General features: G+C 46.4%; 5 protein-coding genes across 9 annotated transcripts; 2 read left to right on the top strand and 3 right to left on the bottom strand.

Annotated features, from left to right (window-relative positions):
* The first annotated feature begins 431 nt into the window (after positions 1–431).
* LOC128275622 (transcription factor A, mitochondrial) lies at positions 432–2,271 on the top strand. Of its 3 annotated transcripts, none has more exons than XR_008269327.1 (3): positions 432–585; positions 699–1,654; positions 2,126–2,271. XR_008269327.1 is itself a non-coding variant. In XM_053014184.1 (2 exons), the coding sequence occupies exons 1-2, from the start codon at positions 527–529 to the stop codon at positions 1,417–1,419; spliced, it is 780 nt and encodes a 259-aa protein (XP_052870144.1). In that variant the 5' UTR covers positions 432–526; the 3' UTR covers positions 1,420–2,071. The 3 variants fall into 3 exon arrangements, 1 of the variants encoding a protein (XP_052870144.1); XR_008269328.1 differs by having other exon boundaries at positions 699–1,659; positions 2,126–2,260; XM_053014184.1 differs by lacking the exon at positions 2,126–2,271 and having other exon boundaries at positions 699–2,071.
* Positions 2,272–2,371: 100 nt separating this feature from the next.
* On the bottom strand, positions 2,372–3,429 carry LOC128275621 (uncharacterized). Its single transcript, XM_053014183.1, has 2 exons — positions 3,111–3,429; positions 2,372–3,041 (listed from the first exon to the last, which is right to left on the bottom strand). Exons 1-2 carry the CDS (start codon positions 3,283–3,285, stop codon positions 2,374–2,376), a joined length of 843 nt encoding a protein of 280 aa, XP_052870143.1. The 5' UTR covers positions 3,286–3,429; the 3' UTR covers positions 2,372–2,373.
* A 228-nt stretch (positions 3,430–3,657) lies between these two features.
* LOC128272822 (glutaryl-CoA dehydrogenase, mitochondrial) lies at positions 3,658–5,530 on the bottom strand. The gene is made up of 5 exons (XM_053010703.1): positions 5,402–5,530; positions 5,296–5,313; positions 4,053–5,007; positions 3,824–3,984; positions 3,658–3,757 (listed from the first exon to the last, which is right to left on the bottom strand). Exons 1-5 carry the CDS (start codon positions 5,484–5,486, stop codon positions 3,693–3,695), a joined length of 1,284 nt encoding a protein of 427 aa, XP_052866663.1. The 5' UTR covers positions 5,487–5,530; the 3' UTR covers positions 3,658–3,692.
* Positions 5,531–6,048: 518 nt separating this feature from the next.
* LOC128274870 (L-xylulose reductase) lies at positions 6,049–7,450 on the top strand. Its single transcript, XM_053013201.1, has 3 exons — positions 6,049–6,275; positions 6,350–6,602; positions 6,671–7,450. The coding sequence occupies exons 1-3, from the start codon at positions 6,224–6,226 to the stop codon at positions 7,092–7,094; spliced, it is 729 nt and encodes a 242-aa protein (XP_052869161.1). The 5' UTR covers positions 6,049–6,223; the 3' UTR covers positions 7,095–7,450.
* Positions 7,451–7,680: 230 nt separating this feature from the next.
* Positions 7,681–10,359, bottom strand: LOC128274871 (FUN14 domain-containing protein 1). Of its 3 annotated transcripts, none has more exons than XM_053013202.1 (4): positions 10,159–10,359; positions 9,117–9,264; positions 8,839–9,034; positions 7,681–8,121 (listed from the first exon to the last, which is right to left on the bottom strand). In XM_053013202.1, the coding sequence occupies exons 2-4, from the start codon at positions 9,260–9,262 to the stop codon at positions 7,939–7,941; spliced, it is 525 nt and encodes a 174-aa protein (XP_052869162.1). In that variant the 5' UTR covers positions 9,263–9,264; positions 10,159–10,359; the 3' UTR covers positions 7,681–7,938. The 3 variants fall into 3 exon arrangements, with proteins under 3 accessions (XP_052869162.1, XP_052869163.1, XP_052869164.1); XM_053013203.1 differs by having other exon boundaries at positions 10,207–10,348; XM_053013204.1 differs by lacking the exon at positions 10,159–10,359 and having other exon boundaries at positions 9,117–9,285.
* Between the last annotated feature and the right edge of the window lie 9,330 nt (positions 10,360–19,689).

Genomic DNA, 19,689 nt, shown 5'->3' with positions numbered 1-19,689 from the left:
GAGCACTCTCTCGCACGTTCATGAATGGAGCCTCGGCGCGACCTCAATACGTTCTCCCTCCGTCCACCGGAACTATCCAGCTGCTGCGCTCATCGTCCTGCTGATGGTGTGCAATGTCAACAAATTATGTAAGAGACTAACAAAAGACCTTCGCGCTATTGTCAAAAAGCTCATCTACACACACACGCGCGCGCGATAAACGTTTAAAGGTCATTCGCTTCATGAAAATAGTTTAGGAGAAAGTTGATCAACATTTATAGACGAGATTCTGCATAGGCGAAACGAGATTATCTTCAAAGACTGTCTTCTGCTACCCAACGTTTGGTATATCCGTTAACTACTTTTCAGCCAACCCACGGCGCAGTAAAGCGAGAAAGCAAAACGCGGGGTTAAGAAGTAAACAACTCGCATCTGTCACTTCAGAGCTTCGCACTGAGCCAAGCCAACATCACTTTGTATTCAGCGGGCAGAAACAATTCCCTAACAAACGCCGTATTTTTGTGACGGACGCACACGATCGGTAAAAATGCAACTCAACTCGTTGATTAAATTGTTCAACAGTACTCGTTGGTTGGTGTCTACCGGGTAAGTTGAGTCAAGTGGCGCCTGCTACTGGCATACCCATAAGCAAGGTTATGTGTGAGGACATCCGTTCGTTCGCTTGGTACTGATTTTCGCTTTATCTTTTGCACGTTCAGGCAAACGAGTCCATTTGCTGTAGTCTCAACGCAATCGCGTGGCTTGCACAGGACAGCGTCGCTGAGTGATGCCGCATCCAAAGGGACTCCGGAAAGACCCAAGCGTCCGGCCAATGCTTACATAAGATACATGCAGAGTATTCGGTCTGCCCTGTCCAGCGCCAACCCTGGTACCTCTCCTGCCGACATATCCAAGCTAGCTGCCCTCAAGTGGCAAGCCCTTGATGTGTCGGAGAAGGCAAAACACGAGGAAGTGTACAAACGCGAGCTTGCCGTGTGGCTGCAGAAAAACGCCAAGTACCTCAGCCAGCTGACGGACGCGGATAAGGAGCAGTTGAAACACGAGAGGCAACAGAAGGCGGAGGACAAGGCCAAACGTGTTCACAGGCGCATGGTGAAGCAACTTGGTCGTCCGAAGCGTCCGGTGAACGGATTTTTGCGCTTTTCCGCCCAAAACAAATCCAAAGCGGGCTTACCGAGGGAAGAAAGAATGCAGCTCATGAAGGATCTCGGTCAAAAGTGGCGCAACCTGCCGGCGTCCGAAAAGGAGCGCTACAACCGGGAAGCCAAAGAAGATTTGGTACGTTACGAGAAGGAGATGAAACTTTGGGAGGATAAGATGCTCTCGACAAACAACACCGATGCGGTGCGCAGGAAGAATATACTGATAGCACCATCGAAAGCGAAGAAACAACCGACCGGTCCCGGTGCTCGCCCATAGGAACTCGGGTGTCCCCATCTGGTGAAGGAAGATGATAAAACGGTGCCTGCAGAACAACCTTCTACCAACGGTATCAGGGAGCGTGAACCAAAGCTACAACGACCGAAATACCTTCCCACCCCGGATAGGGACACGCGTGAACCAGTGTCGCTGGATGCACAAACTGTTCCAGCGAAAGCTGTGCCATTCGAAAAGACAACAATAGAACCAGAGCAAAACCGCCAGCATAAGGAGGGTATAGTGAGCAAGCTGAAGTCAATCTTTAAATTCTGACAGTGGCTGCAGCGCATGCAGGATGCGGCCCTGTTGATGGCCGTATCCGTTTGGTTTCGCATGCATTCATCCTAACCCTTCGATCTGTCACGATTCGCTCATATCATCTCATACTTTCTTCAAATTAGTTTTGTAGTTTTACGGAGTTTGTAATCCTGATCATGCTGCATTTTGTGACTTTGTTTTTCTTACAAACTTTACCATCGACACGAAACCGAAGCGCCATCCTAATGAAACGCTGTAGAACCGCATCGTGCTATAAAGTACGAAGTATTAGTGTCTTAAGAATCAACTTACGTGTCGTGTTTTATTGTGTGTGCTACATTTCCGAAATCATTTAATAATACTAAACATCGCTATCATCATGATTGATTACTTTCTTTTTTATTATTTACCGTTAACCACACTTCCCGGTTCAATATGTCTTCCACAGTTTGCTGGCTTTTCGTGCGTGGTTTACTGCAGCCGGATTGGGAGCAGTTTTTAGAAGACTTAAAATGGTAATAACTAAAACCGCCAACTACTAAGAACAACTCATTTGAAATACAACCAAGAACCAATTTAGAATGAACGGAACTAAGCGAGTGGTCTGCAGTGGTAGCAGTCACGTAATAGGGTTAGAAATATTATTGGTAATTTTGTGTAATTTGTTTTCCCCTGTTGTCTAGGGGGGGGGGGGCACTACGAAAGCACACCGCCGGGCATCAGCGTGTCGTCCATGGTTGGTTCCAGCTGGTCGTATCCCAGCACATACCTCAGCTCAAGCCCCAGTCCGAACCGGCTCCACAGCAGATGCGTAAGGACGAAGAAAAACACAAAAAACGTTACGTCTTTCAGCACCTTATTGATCGTACCGGCTACCGTTTGTAGCATCTGTGACGTACGCATAGGAATGCCCCCGAACATTAGCACTAAACTAAGTAGGGGACCACCGACATTGCTATCCGAGCTGCCGAGCGTCAGAAGCTCAATCACTTCCCAGGCGAGCAGGGGCAAAAATACGCTACCTCCAATAAACCGTTCGCTACCCGTGGCAAAGAGTAAGTAGACGATCATTGCCGCTACCATGAGGTGTACTTTGGTGTGGAGAATTCGTCGCAAACGAACGTGCTGCACGGGAGCCGCCGCGGCGTTACCCATGCTCTGCCCTTCGTTCGCTTGCATTTGGTTGAGGCGGTTAAGCAGCTGAAAAATATCACCATTTTGGCCATTCATTAAGCCATTCATGGTGGAAAAATCCGGCTGCTCGGTAGCAGCTTGGAAGGGGTCATGCTCAATGCCTTCGTACACCACACGTTCGTCTTCCGGGTCGGGGTAAATGATGCTTTCTGGCTGTAAAAAAGTGGGCTCTTTGGAGCGAAAAAGGTGAACGAATGAAGCACATGAAACGGTCGATGAGACCCCAATTTATTCCATACCATCCTCGTTTGCTGCGTCTGGTGATGGCGTTGTTAGTGACGAGTTTTGTCCGACGATTTTGGACAAGCGATTGTTGGAGTTTTCCAAAATTTTCTTCCGCCGCGCTTCACGGCGGCGGGCAGCGAGTAGTTCTGCAGGCGAAGGCGACTGTTCCACGGTGGGATCGGCGTCCATCGTTACCTAACCCCGTTGATGGTCCGAAAGCCAGAAGTTTCGATGGAATTCTCTGGCAGTTTCTGTTATGATTTTATTGCAATACCGCATTTATCAACGGGACCGAATTACTTTCTTTTGCAATGAATCCCCACGTTCCGCCAATCGAGGTGACAAGGAAGAAGAAAATATTTTGATTTCTCATCGTGCATCTCTTTCATCCGATGGTTTTTGACAACTTGCGCAAAATGATCAATTTGACAGTTCCGGAAGAAGCAGCATAAATTTTTCCCTTTGGAAACGGCGCTTCGATTCAAAGTGCAAAATTAATGATCATCAAAGTAAGTTTGCTTTTAACAAAACACTTAATGTGTAATTTATTTATATAAAAATGCACCACCAAACCACTCTTGATAACATTGATTTCCTTAGGAAAATGATTGCAGACCCGTAATGGCACGTCCAAGGATAAGAGCGTGGATATCGTGCGTTCCTGAAATATTTGGGAATGAGACGGATAAGTATTTGATGCATTTTTACGTTCGTCGACTTTGCGCACCTTCGTAAGTGTTGACCGCTTCCAGATTCATTACGTGTCGGATGATGTGATACTCATCCGCAATACCGTTTCCTCCGAGCATATCGCGTGCTACCCGTGCGATTTCCAGTGCCTTACCGGCGTTATTCCGCTTGAGCATCGATATCATTTCCGGTGTGTGCCTGTGGGCAAAAAAACATCATTAAACATTTATTACCCGGTGCGAACTCACCATCCTGTGAAGCAATACATTTTCTTATCCTTCAATCGTCCCACGTGCAAACAGGCGGCCAAACCGAGGTTGATTTCCGTCAGCATGTCGGCCATTTTCTTCTGCATCAGCTGGTTTGCGGCTAATGGTTTTTTGAATTGCTTCCGCTCAAGCGTGTAGTCACGGGCCACTTTCAGACACGACTCAGCTGCTCCCATTGCGCCCCACGCGATACCGTAACGCGCATTGTTCAAACATCCGAACGGTCCCCTCATACCCGAGACGTTTGGCAGCATATTTTCTTCCGGCACTCGTACCTCATCCATCAGAATCATTCCCGTTGCGGAGGCACGTAAAGAAAACTTGCCTTCAATTTTCGGTGTCGCCAGTCCGGCGCTGCTTTCGGAGCGATCGACGATAAAGCCTCGCACCTTGCCATCTTCCGTCTTGGCCCACACGATACAAACGTCCGCGATCGGTGAGTTGGTGATCCAAGTTTTGCTTCCATTCAGTACGTATGTCTTCGTTTTTGAATCGTGCACGGCGCGCGTTTCCATCGATGAAATATCAGAGCCGTGGTTCGGTTCTGTCAGCCCGAAGCACCCGATCAACTCGCCACGAGCCAGCCTTGGGAGATACTTTTCCTTCTGCGCCTCACTACCGTAATCATAGATTGCGCCCATACAGAGTGAGCTCTGGACACTGAAAGCCGACCGGTATCCGGAATCGATGCGTTCGACTTCGCGCGCCAGCAGACCGTACGCAACGTTGCTAACGCCGGCGCAACCGTAGCCACGGATCGTACATCCGAGCACACCGAACGCACCTAGTTCGGTCATGATTTCACGGTGGAACAGCTCCTGTCGGTTCGCTTCGATTACGCGGGCCGCCAGCTTGTCCTCGCAGTAAGCCCGGAACGAGTCACGGATCGCGATCTCATCCTCGTGTAGCTGTGACTCGAGATTCAGTGGATCTTGCCAGTTGAACGAGGGCCCTGATCGGAACGGATGGATTAAAAAACGAAACGGTTTCGTGATTGATCGTCATAGCAACACACCTCCATGGTGAGAAGATCGCGACAGACGACACAGCAACGCAGCCGCCGTTGCCGCGGTGCGTTATCTTATCACTGTGGAATGGCGAGCCATTTTCTAGTTGGGGGTGCGGCAATCCCGTCTTTGACCGCCTCTCGTGTCAATAAGTCACAATGACACTCTTTCGTTGCAAGGACAGAAAATATGGCAGGAACTTGGAAGCATGTTCGGGATCCAAAATAGCTTACCTTTATCAGTGGAAGCGGCTGCAAAGATGATGAAAAAGAAAATACGCCAAATTAGCTCCCTAAGATCAAACTTCCTTTACCCGTTCGCCATCTCTAACGTGCGTACCTCGTGACAGTGACACAGAGGTTCCTCGTCCTGTTTGCGGTACGATCAGTTGTGCAATTCTCGACCCAAACATTCGTAGCGCCATTGTGATATTTTTTTAATTATTAATTTAAATACGCAACACGACGATACACAGATCTTCACTGCTCCACGTACGAACAACTAGAATGTTGTGCCTTGGACTGCTATTTTTACGCCCACTGTGCGTTCCGATTGCTTTCGTTTTCGTTGGGGGCTCGCGAAACACTGACCGCGCCGCAACATCACACTTCGCGCTGCTGTAAAATGTGCTGGAATCGCGACCACTACGCCGGATAGTTCATGAGGAGATTGCGGGGAACGCATGTAACGAACCGTTTTGCTGGTGGTGGCCAATTATCTTGTTCGAGCGCCACCCGTTGACATTCGATGCGCGGCAGTTGTATGTGTGGTGTCTCGTAGCCAGCCAACAAGTAGCAGTAGAACCATAAATAAACAGCTGATAAACCATTTGTTGGTGGTAATAAGCACTCCTGATTTGCCGTTTGTTAATGTATTTAAGTTCTCTTTTTCATATTTCTTTTATTTTGTAAAAGGGAGAATGAACAAAACTGAACTCAATAAGTTGAAACCAATTGTATTAAAACAGGTTCGTATCGCTCATCTTCGATGGCCAGAACACATTCGGTTATTAACAATACGGCCGCGCAGGAGACGAATCTCTTGGGAACGACTTGCTTGAAGAGAGCTTGATAAGATTAGTGCATCGTAGCCGGTCTCTGGAGAAGGAGATTGTTGGAGGATTAAGGTTTCTGCTCGAGTGGCGCACTTACGGACGGATCGATGGAGTGTTGTTTGAAGGGCAAAACGATTGTAGTGACCGGAGCTGGACAGGGTACGAGCTTAAGTCTTGCTTTTGGATTTGAATAACCGACCAATCACTTTTTCGTACTGCGATCGGATTGGCAGGCATCGGAAATGAACTCTGCCGTACGCTGGATCAGATTGGGGCGAAGGTGATTGCGGTTTCCCGGTCCCCGGCACCACTGGAGCAACTGAAAAAGGACTGCCCCGCGATCGAGACCAAGCAAGTGGATCTTTCCGATTGGTCAGCAACGCGCACTGTCCTTGGTGGACTCGGGAAGGTCGATGGGCTGGTTAACAATGCGGGTGTTGCCATAATAAAACCGTTCTTCGAGTTAACGGAACAGGATTTCGACAGGTCAGTGATGCGAAACCATTCCGATCAACCGCCACGTCTAATGTGTAGACCATTTCCAATTCTTACAGCACGTTCAATGTGAACGTAAAGGCAGCCTTCAATGTGGCACAAATGCTGGCCACCAAAATGGACTCTGGAGCCAGCATCGTCAACGTTTCGTCGCTGGCCAGTTCCAAGGCGTTCCACGGGCACTGTGCCTACACAATGTCGAAAGCGGCCATCGATGGACTAACGAAGAGCTTGGCGCTTGAGCTGGGGCCGCGTAAGATTCGCGTGAACAGCGTGAATCCAACCGTTATCCTGACACGCATGGGACGCGATAATTGGTCTGATCCGGCAAAGGCTGACCCGCTGCTGGCGAAGATACCACTGGGACGTTTCGGGGAAGTGCACGAAGTCGTTGAATCGATCGTTTACCTGCTGAGCGATCGATCGAGTTTCTTGAACGGCCACTGCCTGCCGCTGGAAGGTGGATATTTGGCCGGTAACTAGAGCCCCATCAAGAAAGACAGCGACATTCCATTCAATTCTTTAAATACATTGGTTTTATATTTCGAGCGTTGAGTGATGGACATTAAAGCATAAATAATTCACCGCAAATGCGACACGAAGATTAAATGAGAATAATGCTGAAGGATGAATCAACTAACTTTGTCTTTCTTGGCGTTTGTCTGTCGGGATTCGGGATCACTGGCAAGGATTTTTTGTTTGTTTATGGTAGTTGTTTCTGGATACTGAAACTGTTTAGGTTTTCTTACAGTTTGTGCGGTTTTTTCGTGTACTGGCGTGTTCTCTGGCTGTAAGTTGTTCGTTATTTGGCATTTGCTTGCGTGCTGATATAATATCTTAAATGATTACAAATCGCTTCTGTCGTACATTTACTGAGAGGAAATGGGTTCTTAAATTCTATAACGAAGTACAAACGAACATTAGTTGAAACGAAAGTGAGTGGGTGACCTACAGAAAGCTGGTATTTTGCATTTGCCTAGGTCTCATTAGAATCATTAGAATAATCACAAGTAAACCATATCACGCCCTACATTTCTTCAGTCCAATGAAAAACGTGTCTCAGAAACGTGTCTCAGAAACGTGTTTTGAAACTGACGATTGGGTTTGATTTGCTTAATGGAATTTCTTCATTCTCGCTGTCTCTCTATTAGGATTTGCCTCATCACCCTTTTTTCGCCATTTGCACGAAAACTAGTTTTAGGGCACCGTTGCTGTTCATGTCTCACCATACCGTTGATGGGCAAGAAGTATGTTTTCGGATTCATTACGCTCTCCTGTAGCTTTCAGCCGATCGAAGCACAGTGAGCTTGGTTGTTGTTACATCGGTTTAAGCGGTACCGACGCCGATAGCCACACCGGCAACAAAGGCACAGAGGAAGATGTGAAGATCGTTTACTTTGCAGCCAGTTTCGTCACCGATCAAATTGGTGTACCACTTTTTGGCCTTTTTCGTGCGCTTGTTGAGCACATCTTCGGCTTGATTTAACTTCCGATCGACGAATCGTTCGGCCTGCGGAGATATGAAAGAGAAGACCGAATTAGTGTATGGATGAAAAATGGTTTTTAATTTGTCCAGTCTCCCAGTGGGTGGAATCATCAAACAAAAGTAAAAGCAAAAAGCTGATAATTCTTTCTATCGGCCTTCCGGTCGATAGGTGACTCGTTTATTTATGGCTTAACATAAGCGACTGCCGCGAAATGCACAGAAAAATTAGAGAATATAATTATGAATGGAAGCATTATGTGGAAACTTGCTTCAGCTATAAACTATATATTTCGTAAGTTTGATATTTTAAGAATTCCGATTCCAATGGCGAAACTCGCTACGATTAGCCCCACTTATTGTTCCTTGATTGTGGTTCATTTTTCTTTTCGCTTCACCAAGGAAGCAGTTTTCTTCGACACCCCGCTTTTTGGTCACCGAGCTCCGTTCACTGCTTAGCAAGGAACCGTTTCCCCACTCATCGTCTGCCTACGAAGCGAGCCCAATCAGAAAACCTCCTAGGAACCCGCTGGCCATGTAGGAGTTTTCCTTAGCAATCTTAAGCACCTGCAAGCAGATGAGGGTAAACGTGAAAATGAAAACAACATCCAGAAATGGTGCGAAACAGCGTGAGCGTGGAGGCATTTTTTGTAAGAATTTCGTCCACCCGCCAGGAGAAGGAACACAAATTGAGCTTCCAACCATGCAGTGGTTAGAGTAGGTACGTGACACCAATTGCTTTACCTTATCGGCCCAGCTCGGTCCCTGTCCGGTGACAGCTTCTTCGACCTTGTCGCTCACTTTGTCCACCTTCTTCTGCACCTTGTTCCAGTCGATCGCGATTATGCCCTGCTGGTTGGCGATCTGAAGCAGGATGATACCACCGCCGACTGCGATCGCTGCCATTTTGCCCACCTTCATCGTGATGTAACCAGTTGCCCTGGAAACGCAAACAGAGCAAACCGTCACTAAACCTGTCCCGCGAGAGCAGATACATCTTTTCTCACGCCTCTATTGCTTACCATCCACTGCCGGCACCGATCAGGATTTGTTTGGTAGCTGACTTTTTGCTCACATCGCCAACGAAGCGATCGAGGTAACCGGCTGCGTCACTCATGTTGATAATTTCTTTATTCGTTGCTTCTTTTTTCGTTTTACCGTCGCTCATTCCTGCGGATAAAGGATGTAAACGTCCTTTTCAATAATATTATAGTTTGTGTTGAGAAATTAGTGCCTTTTCCAGTGAATGGCGTAATCGGCGTAATTTTGTTTTTCGTTTTCTCTCGTACAGCTATGCGCATTTCTTATCAGTTTAAATGCACCTTCACGATACACTACGGGGCTTATCATTGTTTGTTTTTCCATTAACATCAAGCACTAATTATTTGGCGCCGTGGAGAAAGATCAGCTGATCACGCTGTTCAGCAATCATAGGAAACTGTTTCATCACGTTGCGAGGCGCCAACCTTGAGTGAGCGAAAAGTTTAGGGATCGTGCAAAAGAAACAATTCTCCCTGCCCCCCTTGTTTCTCTTACGGCAAGACGATTTCTATTTTTAATCATGCATCACTGCGCACAAGAAGGGAAAAATAGGCAGATCCTCCGTACACGCTGTGTGGTCCTGGTCCGGTTCGTAGGATGCAACCGTTTACATTGTTACTTTTGCTCCTTTTTGGATAACCGTGTGTCTGCGTATGTGTGTGTGGATGCTGTTTGACAAACCATTACATAATGTTCAAGGCACAGTCAGACGGTCTCGTTTTGCCGGAGGATAGTTTTTGTTGGTCCATAGCCTCTATTGATGATTCAGTGGCAGTAAATGGCGGAGGAATAAGCCGAACATCGCGACGCCATCATGACCTCATCGAAGGCCAAACTTACGGCATGAACTTGCACCACAAGAACGTGAAAGGAAACGAACGGCTGAAAAGCTCACTTCTCTGGGACGATATCGCTAAGATTTGGACCCCTTGTTCGGTAAAATGTGCCTCTGTCTCCTATTCTTCCTCTAATTTACGCATTCGTTCTTGCGTTAGTGTAAATTATTTGCATTTTTGCTCTTACCTCCCAGCACTTTCCTAAGCTTTGATTTCGTCCGTGTGAGAAACTCACCGATGCTGCCGATTTACGCTTTATGATGCCGCTTTACTTGCGATTGTGTGAAGTAATTTCGAAAACGTAATGCAGAATTTAGAACGGGAAACTCTGTAGAACAACTGCTCCAATGCGAATTCCGTCGCCCGCTGCTTTGATGGATCGAGATTCTGTTTTCTTCGCATTTGTTTTTCTGTTCTCGATTCTTGACACCCTTCTTTTCGCCTGACAGCAGGCGAAATGCGACTGGGTGCCGTATAACAGTTTGTATACCCATTTAACAATATTTATTTCTACTTGCTTACTACTTGCTTTCTAGTGATTTCTACGAGTGATCGTACTATATTAGTGATAGCATTTCAGTGATAGTGAGTAGTGTACGTTGCAGTTCTAGGCATTGTTGTCGCTGCAATATGTTAGGGCTCAGCACCGAGTGAGAGAAGCAGTATGCCAGTTACGAGTAACGCGGCGAAATCGTCTGGCAGCCGCTGTCACGCGAGCAGCGAGTGTGTGTATTTTCATGGTAGGCTCGGCGCTACGCGTTATCACGAATTTCGGGCTAGTGGTACGATCGTCGTAAAACAATCGCGTTTTTCGCGTCGGTCCGTCGAAAATTTGGCTCCGTAAGGTCTGCACCAGATACGGGCGTCAGTTTTGGATAGAACAATGGCGCGGTGGTAATCCGGTTCCGGCAGCCTTCGTTGGCCGTTTCTGTTTCGGTGCGTTTCTGTGTTTTGTTGTGTGATCTTGTTTTTCCTTTGCGTGTGTGTGTGTGTACGTGTGTTTGTGTGTGAAGCGCGCCTTTACTCCTCGCCCGTCGTCGGATCGTTCGCATCGTAAACAGGATGATCCTCGAGTGTGGGGAGTTTAGTATTTCCACCCAGGAGCTGCAGGCGCTGGCTTCTCTCGACAGGTATGTGCGTGGGACCGGCTCGACTCCGGCCCCACACCGTATACCGATCCATCCGATGCGATCGGCCAGCCACTGATCAATGCACTCGTTCTTGTTCCACCTCGTTTCAGCCGCCAGTATGGGTTTCTCAAGCTTTCGGCGCCCGACAATCTGAAAAAGAAAGCTCTTGTGCTGAAGGTGCGTCCTTAACCTTGAAATCTTCTGTCATCTGTGGTCACCGCACACCCGCTCCCACGGGAGGGGCAATGTTTAGGATGGAAAATGATACTATTTTTATTTTCGTTTGCAGGCCGTAAAGTACCTCGAACGGATGCTCATCCAAGCCTACAACCAACAGAAAGCCCACGATGAGAACGACCGGCGAAAGGCGAAAGATTCGGTGGCCGTCGCTGCGGACGAGTGTGGCCAGGTGAAGATTAAGCAGGAACAGAATCCGCTGTGCGATGTCGATGTCAAGGTTGACGAGAATCTTCCGGTGGAAATTATGTCCGATGCCGAGAGTCGACCGGCAACGGATGGCGGGTCCAAGGAAGGTACGGATGATGGTAAACCGAGCGCCGCCGTGGAGGATAGTGCGGAGGATCATAGCAAGGCGAATGAAGATAGTTTGCTGGAGAAGGATATAAATATTGACCCAAAAACCTACTGCAAACTAGGCCATTTCCATCTGCTGCTGGAGGATTACGAGAAAGGTGAGAACGATCAGGAGCATCAGCGGGATATGAATGCTAATCGTGTTTGTTATTGGCCTTGCAGCTTTATCGGCATATCAGAAATATTTTGCCTTAAAAGTGGACCACTGGAGGGATGCGCCGTTTCTCTATGGACTGGGTTTGGTGTACTTTCACTACAACGCATTTAGATGGTACGTACCGGCATTTGTTCTAACATTTGAGGAAGGATAAACGAACCCTGGGTTAAACTCTACGGCAGCAACCGGTGGATTTTTAGAGAACCGCTCTAAATTGATTGAAAACGCTTTTACTTTTGTAATTTATTTGAAATTATTTTAAGCAGATGTTGGACACAGTACAGTACAGTTGGGGCCACTCTGATAGTGTTTTCATGAAAAGAAAATTTAACTAAAGTCTGCGTTTGCCGTCACGAACAGAATTGCATGGTGATGGCCTTCAGTATATTTACTTTATCTCTCATTACAATCGCTGGGCGGTCCTAGCCTACAGTAGGGCATCTCTTCACCGCTCGCGATCGAGCCTCTTCGTCCACCAGTCTGTTATCCCGGCCGCTTTCGCATGCCCCCTGGGGGCCTACCACGTCCCGTTTGTCAATTCTGATGTCTTAAGAAGACCTTGCGGGCTGGTTCGTCATCCGCCATTCTCCATTGTCCCTCCACACTTTACCTTGGGGCCAAATGTCAATCTGAGCATTTTCCGTGTCCGACAGGAGAGTTTTTGGTCAGTTCTGGAAAGGGTCCATGTCTCAGATGCGTATGTGAGTACTGGGACAATGAAGGTTCTGTATAACTCCAGCTTTGACGGTCGCGACACGAGATGTGAGCAAAACATTTTCCTCAAACTGTAGACCTGTTGGCTGCTAGCATCCTAGCGCGTATTTCATCAGTTATGTCTTTGTTAGTATCAATCTTTGACCCTAGATCGGTCACCTATTAGCTCCACATATGCTTTCCGGTGTCATTTGTAGGGGATGGTGGTGGCACCATGAAAGAGCTCTCGTTTATCTGCAGGCCAAGATTGCCCGCAACTTGCTCTATCTTAAACTAGAACTGAGCCACATCGGAGAGCCTTCGGTCTATAACATCTGTGTCACCAGCATAGGCCACAGTCTGGCTGAACTTAAAGTAGATAGTCGTTGAGGTATCTACTAAGAGTAACGGATGATCCGCGATCCAGCGCGATGTTCAAAAGGAGACAAACCAGGCGCCCCCTTTGGCGCAATCCCTTAGTCGTAGCGAAGGGACTAGAGAGCTTGCCATGCAGTATCAACTGCCACCTGTCTGTATTAACTGTTTATAAAACAAAAAGCTCTGCAAAATGACACGGCCTGTACACCAACCCGGATGAGATTGCGTTGTGTTGTTTTTCATGTTTCCAATGGATTTTTAACGAACTTGGGATTGGCTGGTCTTTCTGAAGCAAAGGAGCACCAGTGAGACTAATAATCTACAGATCTAAATTAAATAGAGATATTTCATTAATACCATTATGATTGAGTGTTAACCATTCTTTATTAATGCGTTCCCTAATGTTTAATTTTCGTTCATCGATGTATTTGAAAACGATCGACGCTGTGCATTTTCGTAAAGTATACACTTTCGAAGTGATTGGAGAACGAGTTGAATGAATAAAACGAACATTAGTGTGATAGATAACTGATAGAATTCTGTTGAAAGATAGCCTTGAATATGGTTCTAATACCAGCAACTACAACACAACACTGAGAATATGTTTTGCGAACAATAATTGGCGAGCAATATTTTTTTGCAATGAAAAGTTGATACTAAACTAATGTCCCTTTAGAATCGGGAACAATTGAATTAGCTCTATCTCGAGGTTGGTTGGACTTAGGAAACATGTCAAGGTGTCAAAATGAAGATATTTTATTGTACTTTAACAGGCAAATTTCATAAATTTATTTTGTTGGTTGTCGGATGAAATCGCGAACTTTCTGTGGAATGCGCGCGATCATTTTCTTCACAATCTTCTGGTCCACCTCAGCTGCTAATTTGTCCCAATTTCTCGCCATCTCTACAGCATCCTGCATCACCTTTCCAGTCTTCTTCAACTTCCTTTTGATTATTGCCCAACAATTTTCGATTGGGCGGTGTTCATGGCAATTTGGTGGGTTGATAGCCTTTGCGATGAAATCCACCTTATTGTCAAGATACTACTGAACTACATCCCTGCTGTAGTGGCAGCTTGTCAAATCAGGCCAAAACTTAACCGGACCTTTGTGTGACCTAATAAATGGTAGTACACGCTTTTTGAGGCGCCGGATCATTAGTTTCCGTGCAAATTTATTGGCGAATACATATTTGAACTTGGATAGGTCATCTCTGTGCCATGGCAAGATAACATTTAGGTCCAGGAAGCTGTCCAAAATCCATTTTCATATATGTTTCGTCGTCCATAAGCAAGTTACCTTTTTACCTCGTCAGAACCTTTTTCATAGACAGATCCTCTGGACAGTACTTCTGCTGGCACCACATTTTTTTTCTTCTTTCTTTCTTTCTGGCACGATCTTCTTTCGAGTTCCATTTAGCATAACTTTCTAGAAACTCCGCGTACCAAGATGAAACTTTCAGCACTGAAAGTCGAATGTTTGCTGAAAACATCAAACATTTGAGATCCGACCACCAGAGACGCTGCTAGAATATATACAACTTTTCCCGATTCTAAGTGGACAATACTTTGCCATTACGGCTGTGGTTATGTTTATTGCGTTACACATTTCAAGTCTTAGTTCTTTCACCTTTTTACAGAATCACATCTTCAATTAATACAAAATATACTCAAATTATTTCTCAGTATGTGTGAAGATTCGAGACCAACACTTGGTTCAGAACGGTTTCCGTTTTGCCTTGTGGCTTTTTGCAGCGAAAGGTTTCATTTAGTGTACCATAAAGGTTTAAAGCACCATCTTCTGGGGGAAAGCCAATTCCCAATTGCTTCCTGTTGTAGAAGAGAGAATTGCTCTGTCTCTCCGTCTTTCTGTCTCCGTCAGCGATCTTCCGACGCTTCTCGAGTTCTTAGCGATCGCAACATATCAGTAGATTGGTCCTTTCGAACCAACCACGATTTGCCCCGTTTGAGGTAATAAAAACCTGTCCAAGCAATGATCTCGTATGATCTTCGTTTTCGTTCGAATGAAAGGTCGATTTGATAACCACGATCTTACGCCTACGAGGTGCGTGATCTTTGAAAAGAAAACGAGACTACCACGATCGTAGGCAAACATAGGAACGAGAGTGCGTTGCATAGAATGTTGGTTTTGTGTATCCCGCGTGGTTTCGGTGAAAAGAAACGAGTTCACCCGCCACGGGGGAGTCAACGACTAGAACCAACGACCGGTTGATTGCCTTCACCTATGCGTTGTTACCCTTCTATGCTTTGGCTGTATGTAGGTTGCGTGGTGCTACGAAACATGTTCTATGCCTTCGTCATAGCATATCTTTGCGTTTTTTTCGTTTTGCTCGTTCGCTTTCCTTTCCAACTTCGGTTCTATCTTCCATCTTCACCTTGCCCGGTCTTCGTCACGGCGGATGGTGGTGCGCTGGAATGCTCATCACGTGAGCTATTTCCTGTGTTGGAAGACGTTTAGCCCCGCTGCCCGGCCGGCCAGTGTGAGAAGCAGGTCTTTCGTAAAGCGGTGGTAGTGCTGGTGGTTTATCTTTCTCTTTTCTTCTGCCCGTTGCGCGGTCCGACGTCCCTGGTTGTGGTCACGAACGCGCCGATGTGGGGTTTGGTGAGATGCGTACGTGAGAATCATCGTGCAGCTCCGTCCAGCAGTGACGGTCGGTCGGAACCCGAAACCCGTGATCATCCCGGAACCGCGGATGAACTTGTTCGGTAATGAGTTCAATGACTTGTTCAATGCACACAAACACACGCACACGTACATGGGTGGGTGGTCAAAATATACTCGTCGCATCTTCGCTTTCTACACAACATAAATTCTGCCTCCTCACCTGTGCACGTCTTGTGCTGTCGTGAGTCATGCTCATCGCCTTCGCGGCTTCTCGTCCGCCCGCGTCCGCTGGATGTTTTATGTTCCCCTGCGGTTACCAGCATAAGCATGCATTTCCGATGTACGGAAGCGCTGGGGCCTGCGGTCGCGCATTACGTGTGTGTACGGCCAAAAGGTTGAGGTTGAGCTGTTTTGCCCCCTTTCGACCAGAGTGATGTGCATTCCGTTAAAGGTAGAAATTTTTATTACGTTTTTATTTTTGGACACTTTATTTCCGGGCGCTTCTTTCTTCGCTAAACATCGTATGGCCGTTTGATTGATGCTACGCGTGGGTAAGCTATTCATGTAAGGTCGGCATTTGGACGCTATAAAGGATGAGGAGCAATGCGCATGGTTTAGAATGTTGTACCGCCTGCGTCTCTAGCCATTAGCGACGGTGGATAAGATAAATCATGTAGATGGAGCGTAAAAAAGCTGTTTTACTGCTTAACCTAGCCCATCGAATGCAATCGAGCGGCAGGGAGTTTGTAGATGTTAGTTCTCGAAGTTTGGGTCAATTTTTTTTTTTTTTTTTTTACTCTTAAAGAACGGGCAGAGCCGTATTTATTAAATCTAAACTTAAATCTATCGACATAATATAACTTAGGGCTAAGCATCATGTAAGATGCGGGTGCCGTGGCATTTCCTCCAACGCGCAAATGCCTTATCCCGGGCTTGCTCGGTTGAAGTTTGGGTCAATATTGAGTTAATTTAAAAATGACACCCCATAAAACATTCTTAATAAGACTAATGAGGTGACCAATTGATTTGGAACCGCCTATTTTTCATCCGTTGATCCGTTTTTGATAATTGATTACAAGGTTTCCTGATTTAAAATGACGGCCAACACCCAAATCGTTACTTTTAGAGATCGGGCTTTTTGATTTTTTGTTACTAGTGAAATAGTTCCAGAGAGTTCCAGAACAAATACAAGACTATATCGAAAGGCTTCCTGCCACTGTCCCATAAACAAAACAGACTAATAAAAGTTTCAGCAAATAACAACGAACCTATTGGGGGGTTGTTTTAGTTTCAGAACGTGGTCCTAATTTTGGTTTTCATCGTCCTTTACAGGCGTCTGCCTGGGTCGGTTGTGTTTTGTTTGCCGGCATCGGTTTGGGGTGTAGCTCGGTTTTCTCTATGCCGGTCTTTGCCGCCTCGGGGCAAGCGTGTTTTACTGGATCTAACAACGCGCGGCGTCTGTCGACCGCGCCCGCGTAACTTTGACTTGGGAGCTCCAACCGGCCGGCCGGCCCGGACGACCTTTAACGATCCGCTACTCACGTGCCGCCGGGCGCTGGTTGAGCTTTCCGATGGGGTCGTGTGTCTGGGCCGCCGTCTGGTTCCCGATTTTGGGTTCGGGTCGTCGCCGCCACAAAGAACGCTGACGCATTTACAATGGACTGGCCACTGTGTGTTCGTCTGCTGTCTGCCTGCCGGAAGGCTCCTGGTGTATTTGTAGCGCAGGAAACACCGGCCGGCAGTGAACAGCGAAGACCGAAGTTTGGGGCTTGCAATCTTGCAGACGCAATGCTTTGGGAACTTTTTCGCCCCCCCCAAAAAAAAAAAAACACACAACAACCTCACTCGGTTCATTCGCCGATAAATGGCGTTACTCCCGGGTTACTGTCTGGTTCATTTGAAAGTTCACTCGCTGCAGACGCTGAAATCGTAGACCAAATCGGTTCGGTGTTCCGCCGCAGTCACAGAAGTCAGACACGACACCGTCTGCCCTCCGTCGGCTGATCCCTTTAACCTCCGTTTCGCGTGGCCGCGCGACGATATCGGAAGAACGAACGGGTTCACGAACCCGTCCGTCTCGTGGTAGACGTGACCACAGGCGAACACTAAGGTTGGGAAGTAACTTGAGATGCGTGAGTTTTATGTTATCGGGGACTGATTAAGGGATGCGTTTCCATAGGGCATGCAACGGTTTTGGTTCGATCGTTCCATTCCTTTGACTCTTCTCCTTTTTGCCACTCTTAATTTATTGTGTTTTTCAATTGCTTATGTTATGACACACTCGGTGCATTGCGTGTGCACCACGAGCAAATTAAACGTCTGCCCATGTGCTTCTGTTAATTTCGCCCAATCACGAAAGGGCCACAGAAACGCATGCACTGCACCCCGCACGCGGGAGAAAGTAACACAAAAGAATGCAGTTTTCGTAAACAGAAAGTTATGATTTGTTGATGCGGCGGTAAGTGTTTGTTTGTTTTGTGGAAAGATGCTATCACCAGACCCCCCTCGTGTTTAAAGCGTTCCTGTCTCGTACCTGTGCTTGGCGAAAATTATACGCGTCATTTGGAAGAATTTATGATTGTTAAAACAGGAGAAAAAACAAACAAACCTTCACCCCCCACGGGGGGAAGGGTAGGTTTGGGTCGGGTTTCATTGCTGCTTGTTATCTTTGCTAACACGAAACACGTGCAACCGTTTTGTTGCGCCTATCGCACGCAACCCGGAAGAGTTTTGCATTATTTCATAAACGGGGGGTGTGCGGCAGCGGCCCAAGGTTTTGCCGAGTTTTTCGGTATTATGCAAATATTCCGCGCGTTACTCGGTTCAGTGGCGGGGAAGTTACCCACGGAACGCTACTCTCATTAGTGTTGCCAGTTTTACGTTTGTTGTTAATTTTGCGACCTGGAAACTATTTTGTGATTAAATTTAAATTATAGCTTGTTAAGAGTTAATTAAAATAAAATTACACTCTTCATTCTTTTCGCATTTTTTGTTGCTTTCTTTGTACTATTTTTCGACTTTGTATTCTGTTTTGATGTATTTTAATTGAAATTTGTGTAAAAGAAACCTTTTTTTCAAATGCCGGCCATTCGTCGGATAACGTAACGTATCAATCAACGGTCGAGTAATTATTGATCTTCGGTACTGGCTTCATGCTCCATGCTCTGCTCGCTGTCAGGTAGCTGTCACTCTCAGTGAATGTCACGCACCAACAGCCGACGACGGGGTGGTTTTATTTGCTACCCAGTCCCAGCTTTCGCCATCACTTCCGTTTCGGCGTTTTCCGCCCTTTTTCCACTGCCTCCACTGGCACGTTTTGTTAAAACTACTTTCATTTTCCAAATCGTTTATCACTGCAACCACAGCGTCACCGGGCTGCTCCGGGGTATATAGTGGTTTGGGGGTCAGTCCGGTAAGCGGCCTTCGTGGGTTTCTGGCAAACGGGGCTTTTGTCCACAATTTTCCTCCCCACCGGATGCGTATGCATTTCGCTCGCCACGAATGCATCGAACGCGCCGCATGTTCGCGATGCAATTGATTTGTCGATTTTTTTGGAAATTGACGGCCGTGGTTTGGAGGATACCACCGGCTGCGAATGGTCATCAGTATTGCAACCGTTTAATGGTCCGATCACAGTATGTTAGTGAGATTCATTTTTTTGTAACTTATCGTTCTTTTGATAATTTGTTTACATTATTTCTCACAACAGGGAAATTCCACACATTCCCACAACAGGGAATTTTATTTCCAACGGTAAAATGTAATTATTATAAAACATAATGCAAAGTATTATTATTTGCGTTTGCATTATACTATTATGGTGGAAAAAAGCAATATAGAAACCAGTTATTGATTTGTTAAAGTAGAAAAATAATCATTAGAAACACTGTCGGAGATTCCTTTCCCTATTGTCATATTGGCCAAATTTATTCAAATGACACAAATATACGCTAAGCTTATAGCTTAAAATTTATTGTCCTAGTGCAAACAACTGTCCAGATAAATATGTTTCTTCATGCTATTTTGGCAAGTATTCGTTGGTTGTAAAAGCAACAAATCACTGGAAATTTCGACGTGCATCGTAGCGATGAGGATGGCTTTTCATGTCCGAGTGGCGATGGTGGCGTCGGAATAAATGGAAT

Source organism: Anopheles cruzii, chromosome 3 (assembly GCF_943734635.1).
Source record: "Anopheles cruzii chromosome 3, idAnoCruzAS_RS32_06, whole genome shotgun sequence".
Classification (NCBI taxonomy): Eukaryota; Metazoa; Arthropoda; class Insecta; order Diptera; family Culicidae; genus Anopheles; species Anopheles cruzii.
This window is presented reverse-complemented; position numbering and strand designations above follow the sequence as displayed.

Excerpts from the sequence above, each read along its gene's own strand:
- LOC128274871 (XM_053013202.1), bottom strand. The coding sequence starts at position 9,262 with ATGAGCGACGGTAAAACGAAAAAAGAAGCAACGAATAAAGAAATTATC. Across the intron at positions 9,035-9,116 it reads ATCGGTGCCGGCAGTGGATG|GGCAACTGGTTACATCACGA; the intron begins GTAAGCAATAGA and ends TTGCGTTTCCAG. Across the intron at positions 8,122-8,838 it reads GACCGAGCTGGGCCGATAAG|GCCGAACGATTCGTCGATCG; the intron begins GTAAAGCAATTG and ends ATATCTCCGCAG.
- LOC128274870 (XM_053013201.1), top strand. The coding sequence starts at position 6,224 with ATGGAGTGTTGTTTGAAGGGCAAAACGATTGTAGTGACCGGAGCTGGA. Across the intron at positions 6,276-6,349 it reads AGTGACCGGAGCTGGACAGG|GCATCGGAAATGAACTCTGC; the intron begins GTACGAGCTTAA and ends TCGGATTGGCAG. Across the intron at positions 6,603-6,670 it reads ACGGAACAGGATTTCGACAG|CACGTTCAATGTGAACGTAA; the intron begins GTCAGTGATGCG and ends CAATTCTTACAG.
- LOC128275622 (XM_053014184.1), top strand. The coding sequence starts at position 527 with ATGCAACTCAACTCGTTGATTAAATTGTTCAACAGTACTCGTTGGTTG. Across the intron at positions 586-698 it reads CGTTGGTTGGTGTCTACCGG|GCAAACGAGTCCATTTGCTG; the intron begins GTAAGTTGAGTC and ends TTGCACGTTCAG.
- LOC128275621 (XM_053014183.1), bottom strand. The coding sequence starts at position 3,285 with ATGGACGCCGATCCCACCGTGGAACAGTCGCCTTCGCCTGCAGAACTA. Across the intron at positions 3,042-3,110 it reads AGACGCAGCAAACGAGGATG|AGCCCACTTTTTTACAGCCA; the intron begins GTATGGAATAAA and ends TTCGCTCCAAAG.
- LOC128272822 (XM_053010703.1), bottom strand. The coding sequence starts at position 5,486 with ATGGCGCTACGAATGTTTGGGTCGAGAATTGCACAACTGATCGTACCG. Across the intron at positions 3,985-4,052 it reads CGATTGAAGGATAAGAAAAT|GCACACACCGGAAATGATAT; the intron begins GTATTGCTTCAC and ends TTTTGCCCACAG. Across the intron at positions 3,758-3,823 it reads AGCGGTCAACACTTACGAAG|GAACGCACGATATCCACGCT; the intron begins GTGCGCAAAGTC and ends CAAATATTTCAG.